This window comes from Trachurus trachurus (genome assembly GCF_905171665.1).
Source record: "Trachurus trachurus genome assembly, chromosome: 19".
Taxonomy (NCBI): Eukaryota; Metazoa; Chordata; class Actinopteri; order Carangiformes; family Carangidae; genus Trachurus; species Trachurus trachurus.
The window spans coordinates 16,172,869-16,194,845 of record NC_139913.1 but is presented as its reverse complement, the minus strand read 5'-3'; the positions used below and the strand labels follow the sequence as shown (position 1 = coordinate 16,194,845).

The 21,977-nt window shown below is 41.3% G+C and overlaps 1 protein-coding gene across 1 annotated transcript in view; it reads right to left on the bottom strand.

Moving 5' to 3' along the window:
• Positions 1–2,664: 2,664 nt before the first annotated feature.
• ryr2a (ryanodine receptor 2a (cardiac)) overlaps positions 2,665–21,977 on the bottom strand; it is a gene marked incomplete at both ends in the record, with an annotated part of 139,699 nt that continues 120,386 nt past the window's right edge. Inside the window, 26 exons of the mRNA XM_083994884.1 lie at positions 2,665–2,760; positions 3,548–3,599; positions 4,268–4,368; positions 4,636–4,700; positions 5,849–6,005; positions 7,762–7,896; positions 8,217–8,363; positions 8,657–8,717; positions 9,112–9,245; positions 9,598–9,640; positions 9,970–10,100; positions 10,196–10,465; positions 10,681–10,767; positions 10,915–11,068; positions 11,751–11,821; positions 11,975–12,289; positions 12,398–12,604; positions 13,148–13,420; positions 13,553–13,768; positions 14,324–14,478; positions 14,833–14,991; positions 15,744–15,825; positions 16,100–16,204; positions 17,086–17,214; positions 17,573–17,661; positions 17,986–18,066. Coding sequence (XP_083851010.1) covers positions 2,665–2,760; positions 3,548–3,599; positions 4,268–4,368; positions 4,636–4,700; positions 5,849–6,005; positions 7,762–7,896; positions 8,217–8,363; positions 8,657–8,717; positions 9,112–9,245; positions 9,598–9,640; positions 9,970–10,100; positions 10,196–10,465; positions 10,681–10,767; positions 10,915–11,068; positions 11,751–11,821; positions 11,975–12,289; positions 12,398–12,604; positions 13,148–13,420; positions 13,553–13,768; positions 14,324–14,478; positions 14,833–14,991; positions 15,744–15,825; positions 16,100–16,204; positions 17,086–17,214; positions 17,573–17,661; positions 17,986–18,066 — 3,515 coding nt within the window. The remainder of the gene's footprint in view (positions 2,761–3,547; positions 3,600–4,267; positions 4,369–4,635; positions 4,701–5,848; positions 6,006–7,761; positions 7,897–8,216; positions 8,364–8,656; positions 8,718–9,111; positions 9,246–9,597; positions 9,641–9,969; positions 10,101–10,195; positions 10,466–10,680; positions 10,768–10,914; positions 11,069–11,750; positions 11,822–11,974; positions 12,290–12,397; positions 12,605–13,147; positions 13,421–13,552; positions 13,769–14,323; positions 14,479–14,832; positions 14,992–15,743; positions 15,826–16,099; positions 16,205–17,085; positions 17,215–17,572; positions 17,662–17,985; positions 18,067–21,977) is intronic.

Sequence of the window (21,977 nt, the reverse complement as noted above, 5' to 3'; positions counted from 1 at the left end):
TGTTCTTGATGGTGACTCATCTATATTCAATGAAGACAGAGTATACAGTGTGTGTCTGCAGCAGTGTGTAATTAAACACAGCTAAGCTAACGAGATGAATTCACCTTCAGCATTGTTGGCATGGCAGCATCAGGAGTGATGAAATCTGGCAAGTGTCATGAAAACTATTGATGCTGTTGGAACAGCTTTACATACATAGAGTAGCTGCTCTACAGTTGACTGAACAATTATGTGCAACATACACACAAAGCTATGGCTAAAGCTAACGCAACCTACCTGATCCAGCAGCTCAGCAGAAAATCATAGCTCAGGCTGCTGTTGGTCTGTCTACACTATTGAACCATCCATTCAGGTCGTTGAGAACAGTCCAACAGCAGCATGAGCTGCAGCCTCCACTGTGATCACACGGATGACTTAACACATCAACTGAAACAGTTTCAACACAAACTGGACATTGGAGCCTTGATGAAGCAGGATTTGTCACAGAGCTGCTGGATCAGACACTTAGATTAGCTGTGTGGACCTAATCGATTGGCAATTGATTTTATATAGAGACCCCAAATGATTCAGGATGTTTTTGTTGAAAGAAGAAGCCATCTGCATTTGCTGAGTGGCACAGAACTGGACGTGTTGTCCCCACCTGCTGCTGTCATTTCAAACTGAACTCTACAAGGCAACTTAAAGATCATTCAAAGACAGTACTGCATTAAAAAAACAGAATCATACTGAGTTGTGCATTTCTAAAATTGTAATTCATAAATCTGACGTTTATAAAGCTATAAAGCAAGCACAACTGAAATCTTTTGTCGTTTCATATGTGGATATTTCTACTCAGGTCGAGTCAGTTGTTTTATGTCTCCAGCGACAAAGTCTCTCTCCATCCTTTTTCACTCTGTTTCTTTTTTTCTAGCGCTCCCACATGGCACATTTCTCTCTTCCATAAACAATCCATCACCGAGCTCCACACGTTAATCTCATGTCTTAACATTTATGTGAAGCTCTCCAACCTTCCTCTCTCCTCCTCCAGTGTGCATAGCTCATTCCTAGCTTAGTAAGGCACTGTATCCTCCTGTCTCCCCTTCCCCCTCCCTTCTCTCATCCACTCATCTGTCGCCTGTCTTCCGCCTGCCCTTGCTGTGTGTTCCCACTGCAGAGTCTGAACTGAGAGTTTCTCCACTGATTCTTGATTTTAGCTAACAGGCGTGCACAAACTTTGTATGTAGCTTCAAACTGATTATTCCCTTTTTGCTGCTTTGGTATTGCTTTTCGGAAAACTACGTCATTTGATTTACAAATGTACTGAGCAAGCCCTGGTGGAGTAGCATTCAATAAAATAAAGAAGGAAAGTCTGCAGTCCCAGCAGTGGCACCCAGAGACTGTGATGTCTCTGACACCATGCTGAGGAGCTGGACAGAACAAATCTGCTGACCGCTTAGCTGTTCTTGTCAGGATGGAGGCATTAGATGGTGTGACCGGTACCTGCCCTCAGAGATCCGTCTAGACAAGAGCGTTGGATTCTAGTTCCCAAAGACACTGATAATGGATTAAACCATTTTGAACGTTTGGGGGACATTTATTCACTTACTTTTTGAAATAAAAGATGTGGATACCTGGCGAGGTGATGGAGGACTGTGACTTGTAGATGTCCGTATCACGGCTGAGTTGGCAGGTCACTCAGATACTCTGGAACAAAATGGACTTGCTGATCATAACAAAAATGAACACTTACTTGAAGAGCCCTTCACACACAGTGTTGGCATGTACAGGTGTGGACTTGGTATTAACATCTGTAATCTTTACTTGAATGCAGTCCAGTGAAACAGGCCAATTTATGAAGATCAGATTGTTCAGAATTTTTCGACACTGTGTCACAGGCGTTAATTCAACTCTGTGGGAGTTCAGGAGACTACAGTTTAGCGGTGAGCTGGATTAGATTATTATGTAGAGGAACCTTATATCTCCCCACTCTGCCACAAACTAAAGAGAAACAGTACCACAGAGTTGAATCAAATCATTGCCTCTTTGTAGATGAGAGTTTTTCTTGGTCGCTGACCATGGAAGCTTCTATGGTCAGATTTATTGCAGAGCTCTTGTGTTGGATTACAGCGTCCACCCCCTGTAGCTACAGACAACGTGCACTGTACACATGAAAAGTCGTAAACATCACCGTAATGTTTTCTCTGTGTCCATTTCTGTCTTGAAAGTCTTTCAGGAACTATTCTCTCTTTATCTCCTCCTCTGTCCATCTTTGGGTCCTTCCCTTTTCCCTTTTGTTTCCATTATTCCTTAGTATTTTTTGCTTGTTACTGTGAATGTAGAATAAGTTAAAGCAAAGAAGTCATTGTCTGAGCCAAAAACCAAAAACCTATTATACAGCATATAATCTGATATTTTCTTTGTACAAAGTCTTAGAAGCATTCCAAACATAGTGTGCTGGAAGTGGGGGCAGAGCTGGCAGAGTTGACTGTCTGGATGAAGAAGAGCTGGGAGGAAGGCTTAGGGCTGGAGATGTAGTTCCTCCTGCACTGTGAAGTGGAGCAGAGTGAAGACCCTGTCGACTCCTCAGAGAGCAGAGTGAAAGGTCTGAAGGAGAGCAGAGGGAAGGTAGATTGCCTTGGACAGGTGATAGTGTGTAAGGGAAGAGTCTGTTGCTCCGACAATGGATCAGTTGAGCTGATCTTCATACTGTTTCCGGAAACAGTCACCAGCAGGGAAGAACTCCCAGCAACGCTCCTGGTACATCTTCCATACGTAAGACTCCTGAAAGACAGACAGATGAGAGGAGGGAGAACAGGTTTACATGATATGACGTTTCTCTGCATTTGTGTTGAGGCATCAACATCATCCACTTTTGAGTTTAGTAACAGCAGTATAAGCTTCAAGTCCTGAACCAAAAACAGCCTCAGTATGCTTCAGATGAGGCCATGTGACCACAGTTTTTGGCTCTGAACAGCCAAACATGTCATTGATAAGAGAGTGCGGAATCAAATGACAGCTTCCTCTCTAGCCTCTCCTCAAAGATTAAAATAAATATTGGTGAGATTTGAGACCCTTTCATTTAAAGGTACATACAGCATCTGCATCTGTGTTGGTCACATCACAGATCTGATCCGATCGCTTTTTGTTCTCTGTGTAAATCAGAGTCAATCCCGCTCCAGTCTATAGCGTTTGTCACTCCAAGGAAAACTACTTCTGCACTTTAGCAGTTCAGCTAACATTAGCAATTCAATAGCTGACACAAATACAAGAGATGAAACTCATGAACAGAAAGTGACTTTATCATGTTCAGGGCTCTCCAATCTCACACCCACAAGATCATCCAGCAGTTAAACTGATCATGGTGATTTTTCTGATTCATTTTTATTTTAAATGCAAGTTATGTCTCTAAGGTAAAATGACTTATACTGTAATTGCAGTCAGTACAAAGGAACATAAATTGTAATTTTAACTGTGCAGCTGAAGGATCTGATGAGGACTTTGAGGCTTCCATCTACTAACCTCATTACACTGTTTACTTACTGAGACCAAAAGAAAAGAGCTGGTTTACCTGGCCTGTGTGCTCTGTTTCATCTTTGTTAATGAGATACATCACAAAAAATCTGAAACACAAACATCAGAGAAACATCCATCAACATTATCACACATAACAACACACGCCAATGGCGCCTGATGGTAAACACCGTGACTGCAGTTTAAACACTGAAGCTTGGAGCAATTGGAATGAGGAATGAGTTCATCATCTCCATGGGAAAAGCAAGAATTTAACAAAATATAAGACATTGAAAATGTTATCACATCAACCCTGATCTTAATTCTGAAATGTAAAGCTCAGATGCCAACTTCTCCTGAAGTAATCTGACAGTAACTGCAAAACAAATGTTAGCAGGAGAGAGTGTGGCCATATACAGTCATCATTACCACAGGTCCTTCCCCAGGGGAGAAGGAGTCTTATGAAGAACTCAGGTTGTTGACATGAGGAAGTAGCATCTAAAACAGCTGTTAAGAGGATATAACAATGATAAAAGAGATGGAGATGGGATTGCAGAACAGAATTCAGTGAATGAAGGAGAAAAATAAACTTAGACTTAGGTTTTTAATATTGTCACATTGGTTAAGTTACTAAACCAACATTCTTTTTGCTCTTAAAACAGCCCAAATTCTTCATGTGCACTGCTGCTGGAAGAGTTCTTCGGAGATTCTGCCCCATGTAATATTAGTAATAAAAATAAGCAGGTGTGCTGTCCACAGAAACTGAAGATGTACTCACAGGTAGTTGGCTAAGTTGTGCTCCTGTAGCGTGTGCGTTTCAAAGCCATGTGGCACTGTGTCAAAGTAGTCGTTGCCAATTCCACAGATAAAACATTTGGTCTGGAAGAGAAACGTGGAAATGTTGATTATATAAAACATTTACCTGTCAGTTTCTATCTGTTTGTCTGTGACCATGCTGCCCTACTGGGCAGAAAATATCTGCTTACATCTGGTAAACATGCAGATCTGATTGGTAATGTGGGGATTTGGGTATGTGTGGTGCTGGAGTGTTGTAACAATATCAGGAGTGTATTGCCATATATTGGTATTTTATATGTGCTGCATGTGCTGTATAATACTACAGTGTGCGTGTGTGTATGTTTTCACCTCCATGTCTTCTTTCACTTGTTCCTGTTGATCCCTCAGCTCTCCAAACGCATCGATGATCAAACCTAAAAATTCACAGAGCACCGATGGTGAACAGGTGAAACCACCTGGCCAGTCTGGTTTTACTGAACTCACTTCCTCGATCCTCACCACCTGGAAACCATTCATTTTCTGATTTCTTTCAGAAAACACAAACCAACGAATCAAAGTGAAGGATTCCCCAGAGGACTGGCTCATGCCCTTTCTTATGGATGGATGAATGGATTCCCCTGAGGGGTCCCCTAAAATATTGGGTCAAAAACCAGTCACTGCTCCCTGTATAAATCCAATATATAGGGTGTTTGCTATGTTGTCTGAATGTCTAAATGTCTAAATAAGAATTCACCCTATATAGTGGACTCATAGTATCCCACAATGCAGCACTAATGGTCACTAACCAGATGACATACACTGATCAGTGACATACACTGATAAGTGACTAGTTTTAATGTTGTTACTCCTCCTACAAATTATATTACTAATGATTCAGGTTAATACATGTTATGGATATACACCAACCAGCCTCAATGATAAAAACAAGTTCCTGTTTTAATGACGGTTGATAGGTGTATTAACATCATACATTGCACTTGATGTATATCCCTAAAGGCTTTACTAAGTTATAACGTTCATGGAAATGGGATGGATGGACCGACAACCTGAAAACATACAGTAATGCCTCTGTCACCTGGAGGTATAATAAAGAGATGTTTTTCTTTTACACAGCGGTAAGCCTGGTCCACAGATGTCTGATCTACCTGTATGTGGATTGCCTTTGAGACTAAAATTATATTTTCCATAATTTCAGTAATATGGTAATATGGTAGGAGCTAGTAGTGATTTAGTGCGATACATGAGTGAACACAACAACATGAACAATACTTCCATGATGATTGTTCAAGGCTGTAAATTCTGTTTTTACTCAGGTATTTGTCAAAAACAGGTCAGTCCACAGAGACAAACTCTTTCATTGTGTTGTTTTTGGGATACAAAGTTTTGCTGAAAAAAGTCTCCCTGGATACAGTCGTATTCTCTTCGTCGCTCTGTCTTCTCACATCCAAACTTGTGATCACAAGGAAGTCTCAGATGTCTGACCTTCCTGACATGAGTATAAAAAAGCTGCCTCTTTACCCCCCGTACACTACAGTGTGTGTGTGTGAGTGTGTGATCTCACCCTGGATGATAGCCAGGAGGATAACAATGACAAAGAAGAAGAAGGTGATGTCGAAGATGATGCGATAGATCTCGTACTCGTCACCCGCTGGGTCTTCAATCTGGTCACCGATCCCCCCGCCTGCTCTCACACCTACATACATGTGAAACATGTAGCACTGGAAGGAGAGGGAGGGCAGGAGACACACAAAAGGAAAGGAGGTGAGGGCGGTAAGCTATAAAGCCTGAAATGTGGAACAACAATAATTAGTACAGTCGGACAACAAAAGTGCAGAACATTAAAGGCCGAAAATCACACACAGGCAATACAAAACATTTTTATTGAGTTGTCAGTCACAACAGCATGTGTAACATCTACTTCTGTGTGTGGTTCCACAAAGGAAATGTTTATTATAACCAAACAGAAACAATGTAGAGAAAAAAAGACAGAGAAGAGTCAGTGTGAGCGGGAAAATAAAAACAGAGAGAGACAAGACTTTCAGCATCCTTCACACTGCACATAGAGGGAGGACAATTCAGAGAGGAACCGAACTAGAGAAGGCAAAGGGGTGAAGACAGGGACAGTCCAGTCAGTCCAGTACTGGGAGAGGAGACGGCTCAGAGAGGTACAAGTGGACAGAAAAGGAGAGATCAGCTCAAATTCTCCCATCCTGCTGTGAGTGTTATTGTAAGGGAGGAGAGGAAAAAGAAAACCCTCCCTTGGGCAGTGGCCTTTCATCAGTCTATCCCTCCATCTCACTAAGCCCGTGTCACCTCCGTGTAGACCAGGAAGAGCTGCCACCTCTGGCCCTTAATAGGAAACAGAAGAACTCTATGGAATGCTATGGGTGGCTGACTACAGGGGATTAGAGTGTGTGTGTCCTGAAATTTCCGGGTGACAGAAGCCCCCCCGCCCCCAAGAAACACACACCACAGAGCCCTTATATAGTATTTCTTTCAGATGGCTTAGCAGCAGGAACATCAGCATCACAGCTGTAATTCATCCGTCTTCACCTGTGTCTCTGACAAGACGTTCCTTCATACCTGACTTATATAATGCATGGTCACCTATATGGTCCCCCACAACCTGTGATCCCTGAATCTCCGCCTAATGTCGTGATGACATTAGCAGCCATCTTTAGGTGAAACTCCAGTATCGCAAAGCTGGTTCACTTTGAAGTCATAGGAGTGGCTAAGGAGTAGCGCTAGTCCTCTAGTTGACCAGCTCCACTAGCATGAACCCAGGTTCCAGTTTGCATTTTCCAATCTAGATCCCGTTGTCTAACACTAGTACTGTATATCATGAATCCTCACACTAAGGAATGAGTCCTGAACCTTATCATGATAAAAGCCTCATGTTGGCAGCATGAAACTCATTTTTGTTGTCATGCAGACTGTTGCTATTCCTGTAAAACTAATAGATGCCTGGAAAAGAAACTGACAAAAAAATGACCATATAATCCTACAGCAGCTCAGCTGGAGCGTAGACAAAGCCTGAGGGTGAACACCAGCAGACTGAAGCTCTGACCCATGACTTTGTCTCCATAAATGGAGCTGGACCCTCTTTACTGACAGGCTGCGCAGGATACTACTTTCAATGAGACGGGGTTTACTGACATGATCAGGCAGGGCAGCGGTGAGCCACTGGCCACGGTACTGGAATCGACCCTGGTCTTCTTGTCCACCAACATTCACCCATGCAGATGACAACAGATGTGCATGTCTTCACTAAAATATACTATACATTTCATCTTAAAATTAACTTCATTGGGGCGCTCTTTAGCTCAGTGGGTAGAACAGGCACCCCATGTGCAGAGGCTACAGTCCTCTTTGCAGCCGGCCCTGGTTTGAATCCAGCATTGGAAGGCCCTTTGCTGCGTGTATGTAACACTATCCAGGCTGGTGAATGTTGACCGAGATGCTCCTCATACTCACTGTCAGCATGTCGTCACACTTCATGTCCGGCAGTTCTCCATCTTCACCCTTGTTGTAGAACTTCCTGAAGAAATTGAAGGCCACTACTGTGTAAAGGTAGACCACCACTGCTAAGAGCCCAACTGTTAACACCAACTGGAAGACAAGAGAACAGACAAGGCTATTGTGATCAGCAGTAGACACCGAATGAACCTGTCCAGTAGGAAAAATGACAACCAGCTCTTTCTGTCCAATCAACAGGTTCTTGATGTCAGATAGTTACATACAAAAACAAACAAACAGGAGGACCCAAAATGCCATGATAACCTTGTAGCCAGGACAGTTAGACAATGATTCTGACATTTAAAATCCAAATTCCCTTTGTGAAGCATCCCAGTCAATGCAATCGCAATAAACTCTACAAACAATGAAGTGAAGGGGAGTACATACTTTCTGAAGTCATTGTAATTCTTTACCTGTTTGCCATTGTGTGTGACTGAGGACAGGATGGTGCGCAGTGTCTTAAACCCCATGGCGATGTCGAGCAGATGTGCAGCAAAGAAGAAGTTGTTATAGTGACCCAGGATGGACATGGTCATATACCAGGCCAGATACAGGAAGGACTGCACAGAGGGAGGGCGACAGATGAGAAATGGTACTGTAGTGTCTACTGCAGTGGGTGTGTGAGCACAGAGAGATGTACATTCATCAACACTCCAACAGGCTGTTGTAATCATTTGTCTTGTTCAGACTGCATATTAATTGAGGTTGTTCAGTGAAAAAATACATTCCAATTATGTGTTTCCTTTGTTCATTAAAGTTCATTTGAAGCTCCAGTCATGTAAACCCTGCGAAGTTACAGGATTTTTTGTACAAAAAACCAAAAAAAACTATCTTTCTGTATCTGAATACTTACATTATCTGTGAACACCACCCCCAGCTTCCAGATCTGGTACTTGACATCTATGGAGTTCAACCTGTTGACAAAAGACAAAAACGTCTGTGTTCTCCCTGTTCTCAAAGGACATTTTTGCCCCGAGTTCAGTCTCCAAGGTAGAGCTTACTCTCAGGGTGGATGAGAATCCAACAACTTCCATTCTGATGAGAATTCCTTTTGACTTGTACAGTGCAATAAATAAATACACTCTGCCCACCCCAGGACACTGCAGTCAGTAGTTCATGTTTCTGCAACTACTGTATTTGGTGTAAAATGACAGGTGCTACTTGCTTTGTTCATCAGACAGAGTTGTAAAGGAGCCGTACTTAAAGGGAACTGATTTACTGATAAAAGAAATTACAGGAAATACAGACTTTGTGTTTCCTCTGTGGAAATAAGTACACATGATATACAAACATGTACACAGTACTCACACAGCAGCCAGTGAGCCGTCTCTCCTGGGCTTCCTCTTTTTGTGAGCATCACTGAAGTCCAGTGCAGCTTTGTCCATTCCCAGCAGTTCACTGATGCGGTCATGACCATAAAACTCTCCATATTTATCCATCACCTGAGGAAGAGCAGAATGTCTTCAGGAAACACTTTCACTAGAATTTCATTGTCTTCTCTCTAAAACTCTATAGTGTTTAAGTTAAGTTAAACTTCAGCCAAACTAAAATGTGACTTTGATAAATTAGAGTAGCACTGTCCTCAAAGTCTGTCTGCAGTACTTTCACTTTGTGTCAGTTTCTCACTGAGGTCAGCCTCAGACAAACCCTCACAATACTGGAGAAGAAATGTGGCTCTGTTCACTACATATAGTATCAACTGATCAAGATCAAACTGTGTGTGTGTGCACAGCTCCGTCTGTTAAGACTCTTTCTAATGGCTGTTATCAAGTCTACACAAACAGTGACACGTACCTTCCTTTTCACAAACTTATCCCAGTAGTTGTTGGGGAAAGATCTGAAAAATAGAGGACAAAACACTCACAAGTTACATCATATTTGAAGATGTATTACAAACTTTCAGCTGTAAAGAACTATAAGATGAGACCTGTCCACTATTCTTTCCCAGTGTGGCATGCTTTTCCCTCATACTGCAGTTTCTATTACATAACGTGTAGTTTTCATGCTCCATCATACAGGTGCTCCTCCCAACCTGTGAGGGGCCTCTGCTGCATCTTACCCTCCTCCCACTGGTTCTTCACACAGTCACTGGTACTTGTGAATATACAACACAAAACTGCAGGCTCATGTGTACACACTCTCATACATTCACACAATGTCACTCACTGTGTGTTGATGACCAGTCTGTCCCATTGTCCCTTGATATCATCTTCAGACGGCTGTTCTGTGATATAAAGGCCATCAAATTCCAGCTTCCTGGCCACCTCCTTCTCACGCTTGAAGATCACCAGTGGCACCTAAATCACACACATAAACAAATGTAATTAGTGATTTTAACAGAAATACTGATGTTTTTGGCTGTTTCTGCAAATATCAGTAGTCAGTATCCTGCCTTGAGACAGTAGTATCCGATGATGCAAAAGAAGGAGATCACAGTGTGCAGGACGGCCAGGATCCGTAACATGGGCTCCATGTATCCGGTGCTCTCCTCCAGCACAAAACGGACTGTGACTGGCTTCAGTGGCTCTCCAACCTCATCCACCACCTCCTCCTTTGTCTCCACTGCTTCTCCCCCGAGTCCATCCCAATGTACACTGCTCTCTGGTTGGCTGCTGGTGTATATTACTTCCCTTTCTTCAACCACAGATGAGGATGTAGACACCTGGTAGGGATAGGTCATATGGGACATTGATGATAATGAATAGAGACTATAGTCTTTAACTGTGTCTGTCTGCTGTTTTGGTAGTGGTCAGTGGGTTTACATTGCTGGGGATTTGCCTTTGAAAATGTGAATGCAAAAACCCAAACCCTCTTTTTATCATTTCTCAAAGTATCAAGAAAGAATGTATCCATTTCCATATCCTATACATACTGTACCTTGTAGAATAAGAGGATGAAGTTGATTGCAAAGGCAACAAACAGTGCCAGCATCCTCATGTTGTAGAAGTTCCTGGCGAAGTAGTTCTGCAAGGGAGAGAGGCACTGCATCATCACATACACATCATCCCATCATTTAGCTCTTCTTTTGACTTTTATATTCTGGGTTTGCAGAGAGTGTGTACAAGCAAACAGGAAAAAAACAAGTGAGAAGGACAGAGATGAGTCCTGTACCAGTAGTTTTCTCTGGTAGGCTATGATCTTCTTCAAGAAAGCAGACTCCTGCAGATCTGGCTCATCAGACTTTGAGGTGTGAAGCCTTCTAACTTTCTGCTTCATATTCTCGTTCTTCTGTGGTTTTTTCTCTTGTTCCTCTACATGTGCAGCCCTGAAATCACAACACAATATGTATATAAACACACTAACATTACATTACAGTATTGATACATTGTGCCATCACTCTGTGACAAGAAGCATCATACTAAGTCATACTAAGTCTTCATGTGACCCATGTATAATCATCTGTTGAGAAACTATGACTTCCATCCTGACTGGACACAAAGCAGCTGCATCACACAGAGTGACAGGATGTGATTTTTCCTGCTCCTGTGTGGTGGGGTCTGGCTCTGAGCCTGAGTGTTGGCTCTGATCATGACTGTTAGATTTCCCCCTTATAATTAACAATTCTACAAGTGGTGGTGTCCAGTTGTGTAATGATGGTGGTTGTCCTACAGAGCAGGCTGCGGCAGTCAGTTGAAACTGCCTATTGAGCCATCTGGGGGGCAGCCACTGTAGCAGATACAATATAGATATGAGGTCAGGTTGGGTCACAGCATATGTGCTCTGTGTGTGGTCAGAGTTGAATTAACAAGCAGTTTAAAGGCTCATTGGGTTAGAAATAAAAATAATAATAATTTGTACCAACACAGCCTGATGCCCAATGCCCACTGCCTAGTGACTGGTCAATCATCAAATAAACATGAACACAGGCCTTTATTATCTACTTTAATGTCTCTTTCTGTCCATACACACTGTGCTGTTCATGTTTCTAAACAGAAGTGTGTACTTACTCTAATGTTTTCTCAGGTTCAGGTGCAGTCTCTGGTGTTGGTTCCTTCTCCTCTGAGGAAGAACTCTTTGACTGAAACACAAAGGGTGATCAGAACAAACAGTCATTTTCTAGATGAGTGTATCCGTACCACACCAGCTTCATCGTTAAAAAACCCCTTTTCTCAGTCATCTAGTCAGTTCTGGCAAACAGATACTTAGATGTTTAAACACTTTTTCTGGTTACCTGATGCCTCCGCCTCAGCTCGGGTGGAGGTGCTGTGGGTGGGGTTGGTGGGCTTGCAGAGGGAACTGGAGAGTTGAGCAGTTCAGTCAGGCTGGCGTTTGGGTTATGAGGAGTAATTTTGTACTGGCCTCCCTCCCTTCTTAAGTCCAGACCAAAAATGTCTGACAGCAGCTCGGTCTCACTGGTGTTGACTGCCAGGTCAGCCAGGTCCTCCTTCGGGGAGCTGCGGTCAGACAGCCTCTTCTCTCTGTCCTCCCCCTCACCCCGCACCTCGTCCTGAGTGGGGTCAGGCATGTTGGCCAGCAGCTCTGACACCTGGGGATGGAGGCAGTTTAGATGTGCAGGAACTGCTCTTAGTGCCTTTACTTTATTTAATGACCTGTGAATACACTACTTTATTCTCACAGAATTATGTTCACTAACCTTTATAGTCTTTGCCCCCTCCACCAGACTGCCTCCCATGAAGGTGTTGTAGAAGATTCTGCAAAATCCTCGAGCCACACTGAACGCCACATGCAGAAGGCCCAGCAACACTGACCAGTATAAGGACACCAGAGTGGTCACCATGTCCTTCACTGTCATGTTCTTTATCCTCTTCACCTGCTTCTTCAAGCTCTTCATGGATAGGACCTGAAACCATCATCAAACATCAACAGTCATGGTTCCTCTCCTGGTCAAACCAACTGGGAACAGCTTACACCTCGGGGCTGTTAGCTGACTATAACTGTATATTACCAGCTGTATATTATTGTCTTATGATGTCAAGTTAGGATCATAGCCCTTATTATGGTGTTTGTGGAAAAGCACACAACACCAATCTCCCAGACAGGCCAAACTATGGGGAAAGACCTGTAAACTTCACAGGGAACCTGTGTAAGAGTACTTTCAGAGGCCTAGTCCTCCGTCTACATTGTATATCTAACAAAAAATTCACATGCTTTTAATATATTATTATATATGGTAGTACTAAATCCTGGAACATTCACAATTTCTGAGTGAGATCAGAGAGAATTTTATCTTATTTGCATTTAGTACAGGGATGGAGTCACAAACAGAAATATAAAAAAATTGGAGGGGGGGATTATATGTTGGAACAATTTCTTTTAGCGATGATTCTTCATCCAATCAGATACTGACCAAATGTGTCGGGTGTAGGGTGCAGTGTGCTCTCACCTTTATCAGCAGCATGACATTGTACCGCAGAGCCAACAGTGCCATGCAGACTGTGGTGACAGAGAAGAAGCCCATCTCAGGGTTTTCCTCATCTGGTTTTTCGCGCTCACTCTCCTCCTTCACTGCTGAGCGCTCACCAGCGTCAGACATCTGGGCCGCCAGCTGCATTTCAAAGATGGTGTCCTCACAGAAATTCACAAACAGCTCCATCTTCTCCTTCTCCCCTCCCTCGTTCACCACATCAAAGATGAACTGACGCTTGGATTCTTTGACCTAGGTAGAGGGTAAATAAGTATAAACAGGGAGCTGGGAGGATGTGTGTTGCAAACAAACCAAGTTATGTCTGTCAAGTGACCTCAAAAACAGATGGTATGCTTATTAATTCATGTACTGCGGCATCTTTACCTGAGGTTTCTCCCACTGTGTTCGACTGGACTCGCTGATCTCAAAGTAAACCCTCTCGATGCGCTTAGCACTGCCCATGATCTCGATCCTGCCCAGGTAGGGTTGGAAGTAGTTGAGAACGCTCTCTGCCAGCTCCAGGAAGGTCTGCAGCCGGGTGTCGTGAGGCATGTGCTCCGACAGGTTGGTCAGCAGCACCGCCACATTGAAGCCAATGTCCTTTTGAATCACAGTGTAGAGTTTTCTTTTGAGCATAACATTTTATCATATTGCTCACTACATACCCTCTACCTAACCTCCACAATACACGTGTAACTCCCTCCCTGTTCCATCATTGTGGCCTGGATGATGTCACATTATTTACTGCATCTGGAGATAGCCAAACCGAATACATTTTATCTCATATAATCTGCAGTACATTGCCTGTCTGCCCTCACATATTTAATATTGGACTACTTTCCCTCATGTAAAGACTGTCAGATGCAAATTAAAAGACAGACATAGCTGGTTATTAAAGTAATGCACAGAGTTTTCTTAGAATACAGGGGCAGCTTATTGACTATCTTGGAAGTCAACTATGAGACAACAGATGCCACACCCTGACTTTCCCATGCCGTGTGAGCATGGCACACATTAGTAGTCCCACAAATAAAGAAATACCTCATGTAATGATACAAATAAAACAATTTTCTCACCATAAGTTCTAGTCATGGACTTTGGACAATTTAAGACCTTATGTAGACGTTTAAAGATCTGTAAACATCAGTCATTTACCTTGGCTGGCTCATGAAAGCGCTCCACAAATTCTTCATAGTCCAAGAGTTCGTTCTCATCAGTCTCAGCACAGGACAGTAGGAACTCTGTCTCAGACTGGGTGTAGTGTTTGTGACTCTCCATGGCCTTATGGAAGTCCCTCTTAGAGATGACACCTGTCAGTGAATTTGTACATTGTCAGCTCATGTCACAATTTATCTCTGGGATATTTAGGTCCCTCCCCTGGACCTGCCACTCCCTCCAGTCATGACATATACCTCCCCCGTAGTCGCAGTCATCGTCATTTCATCTTTGTCCTTTCTGTGTTCATATGGTCCTGTGACTCTCTGGACTGTCTCCCTCTGGTTCATGTACTAACTTGTTTTGCTGTTAATTTGACTGCCTGTACAATTTGCTCTGGGCATGCCAGCTCTCCCAAGTTTGTAAATAATTTACCATTCAAATTATGTAAATCCTGATGATTCCTCAAGTATGGATGAATAAAGAGCACATTATTTTCAGAGCCTTGCCTTTTCCATCAGGGTCATACTCCTTGAAGGCATCAGAGGAGGTCAGGTCTTTCAGTTTGAGGAACATATCAAAGAACTTAAGGATCATCTCCACGTTGTTGGAGGACTCCACCAACATGTCCACCATCTGCTTGCCGATAGTCCCATTGACTACATTTCCTGCCAGAACAAAACAACACTGTTAGAGTGCAGGAAATCACTTGAAACCACAACAAAACACAATGCATATAATTTAATCATCCAATACAGCATTCCTTAAGTGTGGTCCACCAGTAGAGTAGATTTGATAAAATGTTAAACATTATGGTTTCACAAATTTAAAGTCTGTATTTCTTGCCTATTAAATTCCCTGCCTATTAAATCAGTGTTACAGTCCTATTAACTGAAGATGAAAAAAGTCTGCAACACCAAAAAGAGCTCCACTGCAAAAATAGATTTATTTACATGACGTTTCGAGCGCACAGGCTCTTCCTCAGATGTTACATACAGTTCTATTAACTAACAACAATAGAAGGAGGTGGAAGCTCTGATTGGACAATTCTGCATTGGGCACAAAGCACAAAGCACAAAGCACAAGGACTGTAGGTTTTATCAGGAACGCAGTTTCCACAACTGAGATCCATGTCATCCATCTGATGAGACATGTAACTGATGAGAAATAGCACCACCTGCTGCACTGCAGCATGTGGGGGCAGTGGAATGAAAACTGGACCTGCTGTCCTGTGTTCTACCAACCACTAGTACTGAGCAACATTTTATTCACTTAGATATACTGAGAATGATGATTCAAATATGCCAATGACGAGTGATGAAACCTACAGAGGTGAGGTGACTTTGTCTTTCTGTCAGCTTTTACATTAAGCCACACATGCTTTACTTTAAAGCAACTGCACTCATGAACAGAAACCTACCCTCAAGCATGGACAGCAGCATGACCACCATATCTTTCTGCAGGTCCATCAGCTCCTTCAGTAGCTCAATCTGACTGGAGTCCTGGGGGAAAAGAAAGGTGGTGTTGACAGGTGCTGGTGGTAGTTTGTGGGTTATTGTTCAGACAAACACTAGCAGAGGATCAGAGGGAGGAAAAACCTGCTGCTTAACAAAAGTCAGTTACATTAAGGAATGCAACTTTGCTGCCATCCACTGGCATTTCAGGCTTGAATGACTCAGATGACAGTGGAGGTATGACAGGAGATATGACTCAAACCAGACAGTTTACTGTATACAACCCCCCCCCCACCACCACCACTTTGTGATCTTTGCTCACCTGAGAGAGCTTCATCTGCATATGAGCAAAGACGTGGAGAAAGCCAACCACAGCGTCCCACAAACGGCTGTGGGCCAAGCTCTGCTGGTTGCCAGTACATGGACCCTTGAAAACACACACAAATCATCACTTTACTCAACAGGGGTTTTCTAGATTGAAATATGCCAGACTAAAATCACTGATCACTCAGCCATTCAGTTAAAATCACTTTAAGTCCCCCTTTTATTGACTTTTCAGAATAATATCTATGGCTGGGTATGATTCAGAGGGTATCAAAGGGTTGGCACTAAGAGCTCAATGCAGTGCAACTTCAGGAAACACATAGCATATAGACAAAAACACAAAAAAACATCTTAATCAACATGCAAATACAAACAACAGAATAGTTTCCCAGGGGACTCTAAAAAGTGATAATCTGACTGGGACTTATTGTTCAACACCAAATTGTGACCTTAAAATTCAAAAGCATTAAATAGCAAGTGCATCCCAGCAGCACACATGTTGTCAGTTCGATGATGATGTTTTCTGAATTTATTTGTTTGTCTATTTCCATGTGTTTTCTGAAGTTGCAGCGTGTTGAACTCTCAGGGCCTCTGTCCCGGTACCAATACCTTGACTTCAATACCGATTTTTAATACATAATAGTACAAATGTAGTTTTATCTTAGTTTAGTTTTTAAGCTCAGTTTCTTTACACACTCATGTGTGGTGGATAAACAGCCAGTCGCAAGCATCCATTGATATTGGTCAAAGCACGCTGCATGTTTATTGGCTCACTGATACCTAAGAGGCAAATCAGTAAATCACATCAGCATCAAAGTTTTGTTTCAAGGCACTTTTGAAGCCAAACTGGTTGGTCCATATAAATATCAATGTTCGTAAACAGGCCCCAATAATATCTCCATTTTTTTTTTAAAGAACTACAGGCATCAAATCAATTCTAATTAAAAATGACTCATCAGTGGTCACTGCAGTGACATGTCATACCTGGATGTACTCAGTTAGTGTATTGAAAACTTGCTTGGCCACATTTATTGCCTTGGAGAAGTTCCTCTGGCCCTGCTCATCGATAACATCTTTCCCAGAATAATACCAGTAGAAATCGCTGATAGACTCCTGGAGTGGAGGGAGGGAAGAAGCAGAGTCAGAAGAAATGAAAAGGAGAAATGCGACAGACTAACTTAGAAAAAAAGTTAACAATTGTAGAGACAAGAATACATGTCGTAGTAGAGTCAATGAATCTGTGTGACTTGCAGGGAAAATTTTGAACATGTGGTGTAATGGTGACAAGGACATTTTACCAGGTTAGTGACAAAATAAATAAATGGCGATGTTGGAGTTAATGCAAATACATAACAAATATAATTTATTGAATAGAAGTGATAGTAATTTGTCATTAAGCGGAATTTGTAAGATTTGTAGAACAGACTGTATGATTGTATGATAATTTCAGTGGGGAACGGGAGGAACTAACCTGAACTCTGAGGAGGTAGTCAACAGTAGAGATGATAATGTTGACAGTTGTATTGTTCCCCGTTTGTGTCCTTAAGTAGTTCTGGAAGTCTGAAATAATTTTCACACAATATTACAATCCTGCTTGTAAGATGTGTTCAAATAAATACATATAAGTGTTAAAATTACATTGTGTTATGCCTCAGACACCTGAACGAAACCCACAGAGGGTAAAGCCTCCTAATACATCTTCAAATATATGTGGTTCATTTGGACATGGACAAAAAGTAGGTGTTCTTTAACTCTGACACTGACATACTGATTGAAACAAATTTCCAATAACTTTTATAAAACTGTAATCATACACTCATCTTTATTTAATTCTATCAATGATAAGAGAGTTAATTAACAGAAGACACACACGAGCATACACACCTGAGTTGTGTCCTTCACAGAGCAGCTGCAGGAAGCGGAAAAGGTCACAGGTGAACTCATCGTCCTGCATGACCTTCTCACCTGGTCGGAGAGAAGAAACACACACGCCCACACACATACGTGCACACGCATACACACAGCAAGACGCACATGCAGACACACATATACACGAGCACATACGGAGGTATGCACAAACATACACACGGGAACACGAGCATGTGCAAACACACACATGAATGCACACACACGTTCATATAAACAGACACACATACACATAAAAAAAAGTCAGAGAAGAGAGAAGACAAAAGCAGACAACAAATAGGAAAGAGACAGACACACAAGAAGATGGAGAGTAAAGAACCATTAAAAAGAGATGGAGCTTATGTGACCACATCCCAAATTTTTCAGTCAGTGGAAGGTGTATAGTCATAATACACCATTCTTATCTAAAACAGTCACACAAACACGCATATACACACACACGCACACACACACACACTTGGATGAGCAGTGGGCAGCCACAGCACTTGGTGGTGGACTGAAGTGCACTGGTCTTTAAACTGCAGCATTTTACAGTCAGGACTGGATTTATGATCTTTTTGTGTGTTTTTTTCTGAGCTGTTGGACATATGAGAGAGAAATTTCCACTGTAGATTCTGCACAGATTATAAATACACTGAAGAAGCTGAGGACAGCTGCTCTGACTGTGCTAAAATGCTGCTTTAAACCATGCAAAAGGAAAAGAAGGTCAGAGGAAGGAAGATGAGACACTACACAATAACTCAGTACAATAACAACAGAAACATGAACAGAATACATCCATAAAATATGACAACAAACTGGACAGGGCTGAAGGAGGAAAATCTGTAGCTCTGAAACAAGACTGAAAGTGCAGCTTGTTTTATTTTGATGTAAGCTATTTGTTTGTGGTAAAAACGTGTACCTATAGATCAGTCCACCAGGATTCAGGACCTTGGTTTTACTCATCATGGCTCAAAATGGATCTGAGTGCATCTACCAAAATTTCAGTATTCATTTGTTATTATGTATTTCACTTTAGCAAAGACATTTCTGTAATTTTTACATAATACATAGTAACTGCTGCAAAGGCTAAGGTTGTTCCCAGTCCAAACAGGAAATTCATTCTTTCCATTATATTGTCATCTTACACTACACTCCTTTGGCACTGGAATCTAATAATAAAAAGTAATCAGATATATACAGTATATTGTATTCCTCATATACTTTCCTCCTCAAAACATATCATCTGCAGTATAATACAACGGCCAACAGTTCATTTAAGTTTCTCATGCTAGGAGTGGTTAATGTAGCCTACACCAGTGAAGTGGTGGGCTCCAGAGGTCCAGTAATATTGCTTGTTTCCTACTTCCTACTTTGTGTTTGCGTTCTTCCAATAATGTCTTCCATACTGTTGTACTGCATGCCGTTGCATTATACCATTACTTTAGTTTTGTTATGGTTACTCCTGTCATGGTTCTGTGTCAGATTCTTTTACTTTTCAGACTTGAAACTGTGACGAAGCAGAACTACAGTATATAATCTGAAACAGGCAGAGATCACTTGTATGTTGCTGTAGAGCATTTTTTTTAATTGTTCACAATTTTTAAAGTGTTAATAAGATTCAACCAGACATTTTGCATTGAGTTAAATTGCTAGCTCACAATAATCGTTTGAGGATTGGTTGAATTTATGAGAATTAATGTGCTAGCAGGTCTGAAACTCCTGGATGGACTGATAGATGGACAGGGTAAATCAGTGATCTCTGAAAAGACACTTTAACATCTCTAACACCTTCTAGAAATGGTTGTTCATGTTAAATCATTGGCTGTTGCGCTGACAGGTCTATGTATTTTTCTAAACAATAGTGAGTAATCGAACACTGTGTGTGTTTTCAATGATGTAAATGTAAATAAAACCAAAGGCACTTTCAGGCTTATTCCCAACAGAGTGATAAACTGGATGAGGGGAATACATTTTTCACAGTTGAAAAAAAATAATGAGACAATATTGTCTATGTATTAGCAAGTGAATCTCTGTATTATGTCTCTACATGTTTGTTTAAGGATCATAAAAAAATTAGAAGGTAGGGATGTTGTATGATAGCACTGAAAATTTCCTCTAGTCAATCAGAAATGTAGTGATTTTGAGATGGACGCACTTTAACTACAACCAAATCCGGAATTTTGAAATACAGTATTGGGATAAAATAAGTCAAAAGAATACAATCATAAAAAAGGACAGGCTCTTTAAATGAGTTTTTTTCATGTAAGCAAAACAGTCATGAAAGACAAATACACCGTCTACAGAACACAGCTCAGCCAGTAAATAGAGAAAAGAAGGGAGGAAGAAATGATCAGAGTTCACCCTCCTCCACTCACAGAGGAGCGTGGCTGGAAACAACCACTTTAAAGTTCAAAGTGCAACACTTAGTGAAAAGAAAAGAGGTAGATACAGAACAAATGAAAAGGTGAGAGACGAGAAATAGGTAGGGCTGCAATTTGTTTTCTCTGATTTATTTTTCTGATAAATCTATACATTAAATGTTCAAAAAAATACAAACTGTACCTCAGACTGTTTAAAACTGTATATCAAAGCATGAATAAACTGTTTGTACGAATACTGGATGTCCTTATATTTCCCCTAGAATTTTATCTGATCAGTTAAGCACACCCTCCACTGTTAACAGTGTCTAAGGGTGTTGGAGCCTGATGGTTGAAGCTTTCTGGCTTAATTAGGTTAATAAATAACCAACTTGCAAGAACAATTAACTTGTATAATTTTGTATATTATGTTAGTTTATCAAATGTTAATTTGAAAATCAAACTAACATCTGATAATAATTTGTTTACTTGGTTTGCAAATCAGATGTACTTATTGGCCATTACCGCTCAGTTACTCGTTCTAAAAATGAACCACAAACTTTCAGACAATAAATGAACCACAAACTTTCAGACAATATGTTAACAAAATTGAGTTTCCCCCCTCCAAACTGATCACACTTTTGTGTCATTGCATAAATTGGCTCATTTGATATTATTTGTGATAATATCAAAATCAATCAAAGACCACTGATTTTTTATACATGTTTGCTATTATGTAATGTTATGCTGCTTTAAGTGACCTTCTGGCCTGAGTGCTAATACATTAACACAACTTTAGTGTAGTGTGTCAGTAAACAGTTGCACTCAGCAGACACAAAACAAGATTTTTTCAAGGAGTGACTTTAAGTAGAGCGCTGTTTGCATCTGGACAGGTTCATGAGAGTTGTAGAGACTGAACTAAAGTTGAACAATGACTTGCATGTGTTAATAAAGCTGTAATTAACTGCAGGTAAAAATACATATTTCATGTCACATTTCATCACCTTTTGTTATTACAAAAATGATGATGCTTATGGATTTAATGGAGGAAGCTTACTCTATCTATTTTGCATTTTTGAATTGATTGCAGCCCTAAGAGAGTGAGTCAGAAAGAGACAGTGTGGCTGAGAACACAGAGGGGGGTCATACACTTCACAACAGAACAACCAGCACAATAACCATCTCCATTACTGAGACAAAACAGCTGACTTAAGGTGAACTACATGACTGAGGGGGTGTGAGTGAAGGATGAGGGTGGGGGGAGGTAAATGCTCACATTAGTATTATTAAGAATGTGCCAGATACTGTACAAATCCTGAGAGGGAGGCATATGTGGGTTATGTTTTAGATGGCAGGTTGAAGCAAAACCGCTTACAGCTACAGTTCAAATACGTCTGCCTGCATATGTCAAGAGCTTTAGATCTTAATGTCTATATATTCCAAACAAAACATTATCACCAGTTTACTATTGTCACAAAGAATGATGACACGTTTTACATCATAATTCAGAAATGGACTTTAAACCTTATGAAAAGACCCAACTACAAATCCGACCAGAGAGTGACTTGTAATTGGTCTACTGTAAAAAAAAATAAAAAAAAATAAAAAATA